General features: G+C 35.5%; 1 protein-coding gene across 1 annotated transcript in view; it reads right to left on the reverse strand.

Annotated features, from left to right (window-relative positions):
• Window positions 1–4,268, reverse strand: part of LOC122536189 (tyrosine-protein kinase transmembrane receptor Ror) — a 71,347-nt gene that overhangs the window by 51,939 nt on the left and 15,140 nt on the right. The window contains exons 2-3 of the mRNA XM_043668350.1: window positions 3,857–4,067; window positions 2,499–2,658 (exon numbers count right to left, since the gene is read on the reverse strand). Coding sequence (XP_043524285.1) covers window positions 2,499–2,658; window positions 3,857–3,970 — 274 coding nt within the window. The 5' untranslated portion in view covers window positions 3,971–4,067. The remainder of the gene's footprint in view (window positions 1–2,498; window positions 2,659–3,856; window positions 4,068–4,268) is intronic.

Consider the following 4,268-nt stretch of genomic DNA (forward strand, 5'->3'; position numbering starts at 1 on the left):
ACAAGAGATTCACATAAAACACGCGCATATATATATATATATATATATATATATATATATATATATATATATATATATATATTTAAAAATAAATTTATATTTCATATAAATATTTTAAATAATATATATTTATCTATTTAAAAATATATACATAAAAATTAAAACAAAGGAAAAAAAGAACAATTTTTAATTTTCGTCAGAAGTAAGAGTAGCGAGAAGCCACGAATCTGAGAACAACCATAACGAGAAATAAAACAGGAAAACGTTTGTCCCCTTACGACAGATTCACATAAAATGCGCGAATGCATAAATCTACCAACGATGAATATTCTCGAAAAGAAAAGAGAACAAAAGACAAAAAGAAAAAACAGAATAATTTTCGCCGGAAATAACGCGAGAAGCCACGTAGCCTGAGAGCAAGCATCGCTAGAATCAACATCAAGCTTTCCATGCACGAGCCGGCGTCGTATATTCTGCACAATTCAATTCTCCGAAACGGAGAATTGAATTCGCGGAACACCTTCGCAGCTGCTTAGAACCAAAAACAAGGGTGAGAAGAAACTCTAACAGGCCGGAATTGGAAGAGGCTTTTAGCGCCGGTATAGCGATGGTTCTTCTTCTCCGATGTTCTCCGGCGTGCGCGACACATCCGTGAAAACAGATTAGAACTTGTTGATGGTGTCGCGTCTGAACTTCGTTGGAAAACGTGCTAGGCCTGTTCTAATTGCCACCGTACACGGAAACCGTATACGTAGGGGCTACTAACACGAAGGAGAGCCGCGAAAAAGATAGCCGAAACGAAAGGCGTTCACATTGCGGAAACTTTTTCTCTTCCTCCTTCCTTTTCTTTTTTTCCTTTATCCGTTTTTTTTTGGACAGATGTTAGAAATATTTGGTAATTTTATTTAGAGAATATTTCTGATGAACGTTTAATCGGATTTATTTGATATGATTATTATTCTTATTATTATTTGATTGTCTTAATCAAATTTTTAATTGCTGAAACTTTTCAATTTCTTTCTCCTTCTCCGTTTTTCTTTTTTTTTTTTTTAGAGAAATGTTAGAAATGTTTGGTAATTTTATTTAGAGAATATTTCTGGTGAATGTTTGATTGAATTTATTTGATATATCATTTGATCGATCGTTCAATTTAGAAATATTTAGTAATGTAACATTTAATGAATATTTAATAACTTTATTTAGAAAAATTTAATTGAATTTGTTATTTGATATAACAACAACAATGATTGTTTGACTATTTGATATATTATTTGATGGATCGTTTAATATAGAAGTGAAATTATTGGTGGGAGCGTTTTGGCGCAATTGCAGTTAGAATCGAGTGCCGTTAAGATATTTAATAGAGAGATATTTAATTAAATATAGTTTGAACAATTTCCGTGAATTACACGCGAAAGGGGGCAAAGGTGAAAGGTAATTTTCATACTGACGACGGCAGGAATTCGCATTTTAGGAAATGTTATTTCCGTGTGTAGCTGCACACGTCACGGAGGCACTTCATTAAGTTGCAATCCGCTAACGTTGCGCGCAATGTGTTTCAGAAGCAGATGCTTTATGAGTTTACGACTTGTCAGACCGTTTGTAAAGAGCGCGGCGCGGAATTTATCCTGCACGTAGTCGTAAAACTTAAGGGAATGCTGAAACTGCCACTGGAAAATAGTTAGATAAACTTCATTGACAGAGAAATTCGAATTTATTTCCCTCCCTCTGAACATTCACTGACAAACTCTATAAATCTGATCAGAGAACAAATAATCGTGAAGATAGATTTATCTCAGGGACAGAGAGATGATCGAATCTTGTTTTATTCAAAACGTTTCCCCCCTAAAAAGTGGTCCGTGGTCGACGTATTTTTCTTTTTCTTCTTCTTCTTCTTCTTCTTCTTTTTTTTCTTTCCCCCTCCCCAAGAGGAATCACTCCGCCCGGGGGGAATCAATTTCCCCTCACGTCCTCGGCAAGTAGACGTCAAAGGGGAATTTCGATGAGTCGAATTGACAGTTTTACGATCCCCCTCCCGTTAAAGCTTCCTGTATTTCGCCTCGTCTCCGCTCGAGATCGCGAAAAGCTTTTCTCCGTCATCGTTCGAAACTCGTGACACGTTTACTCGCGGCCTCGATTCCCAACACTCCCAACAAGAATGGAAGAACGAACGAACGCACGCGCGAGTTGTTCCGACGCGGATAAATTATTTCGCCGACTGATCGAACTTTTTGAGAAAGAGGCCGGAAGCGTAAATCTTTCATATCGTTTTCGTTCGAGTTCTCCCTCGCTTTCATCTTTAATTTCATCTTCGGATCTGTTCTCTCTGGTTTCGATTTCGTCTCTAGTCGCTCCTCTTGCGAATGTTTTTCCTTTTTAATTTGATCTCGATTCAAGGTGAATTCGGATCGCAATTGTTCGCTTCGCATTCAACGGCGGGAGGGTAATTGACCAAAGCGTATTCGCCAAGAATATTTTCAACGGCGTTTTCTACTCACCATGCCTGGTTTTCGACGAATCGACGCGAAGGGTCCCCTCGCTTTGGATCTGATCCTTTCCATTTGTAACGCGACAAGTGTAGAACCCCACGTCGGAGACATCCAAGTTGGTGATCCTCAGACGGCTTCCGGCGATATTCTTCACGGCGTGCTCGTGCGTCTGTGAAGCAAAAATATTTCCCTTTTTTCTACTTTCTTGCTTATACGCTATATTCATTTTATATTAGAAATTTAATTTATATTGAATTAAACTGTTACATGTTAAATTTATATTATTTATACTACACTTTTTTTTTTGGTGAAAGTAGTGTAGAACGAGAATAGAAATTAAAGCAAAGCACTTTGTTGTACTATATTATATATAGAAGACGTTTCAAAGATTTGTACATTAAAGAAATTAACTTTTATTAATTAATAATAAAACGTGTATTTAATAATATTCTTTTCCAAGAGTACTTTGGAAAAATAAAGAAAACGTGTATTTAATATACGTGTATTTAATAATATTCCTTTCCAAGAGTACTTTGGAAAAATAAAATGAAGTTAACTGTACTTCTGCATCAGGAAAGATACTTGGAATAGATGTATTTAATAATATTCTTTTCCAAGAGTACTTTGGAAAAATAAAGAAAACGTGTATTTAATATACGTGTATTTATTTAAAATAAACAAAACGTGTATTTAATAATACTCTTTTCCAAGCGTACGTTGGAAAAATAAAGTGAAGTCAACTGTACTTCTGCATCAGGAAAGATACTTGGGATAGTCATAAACAAATATCAAACACATTTCTTTTAAAAAGTTGCGACAAACATCCCCTTTCACGGCGCGCCAAACAGATTTACGAAAGCAAATAGTTTCTGGCGATGCGTAGTACAAAGTGTTATTAATTCATACACGAATTAAAATGGAAAATGGAAAAATTCTGCTATTTTTTTCAATGAAAAAAAAAAATCTTCGTTAGAACGTGTACAGAATTTTCAATATCCGATATACGATATTAATGCGTTTTAAATGAACATTAGAATTGAAAACGGCGAATGACGCGAGAGTGCGCCACTTGTCAGTTGCTAACCACTATTTTATGAATATACACGATTAACAATCGCGATATGTAGCCAGTCTGAACAGTGTTAATCGTAAAAATGTTCAACATTCGAATATAATATATGTATACTTCTCACTAAAATTAGGGGATATTTCAAAATGAATACGATAAAAAAAAAAAGATAAGTCGTTTGCTTTTCTGATGTTCTTGTTTAATAAAAAAAAAAATAAAAAAAAAATAAATAAAACAAAATAAAATGCTTCATATTCATTTTGAAATATCTTCTAATTTTTGTCAGCAGTGTATATACCTGCATGTGTATCTTCTTGATGGTGATTTTCGGTCGTTTCTCCTCGAGGGGCGCCTCGTTCTTGTACCACTTGATCTTAATCGGTGGTGGATCGCCGACGACCTCGCATCGCATGTGTGCCACGCTACCGGCGTCCTTCGAAATGTTAGCCAAAGTGCGTACGAACTTGAGCGTGCCGCTTTTCGCCCCGGACGCAGCTTCCACGTCGGTTCTGCAAAACGAGAGAGAAGTTAGTTCATTTGTTCTCAATCTTTTCAATTCTCGATGAATAGAATCAGTTTAATTTTTCAATCTCTCGCCGATACAAAATTAGAAAGTAACGTAAATTAAAAAATCCTTGAATGTTGCAAAATACTGCACATTTGTCTCACGAGATGGAAATAGTATATAAAAGTGATAACGAGAGAGATTT

This window comes from Frieseomelitta varia, unplaced genomic scaffold, assembly GCF_011392965.1.
Source record: "Frieseomelitta varia isolate USP_RPSP 00005682 unplaced genomic scaffold, Fvar_1.2 scaffold_808, whole genome shotgun sequence".
Classification (NCBI taxonomy): domain Eukaryota; kingdom Metazoa; phylum Arthropoda; class Insecta; order Hymenoptera; family Apidae; genus Frieseomelitta; species Frieseomelitta varia.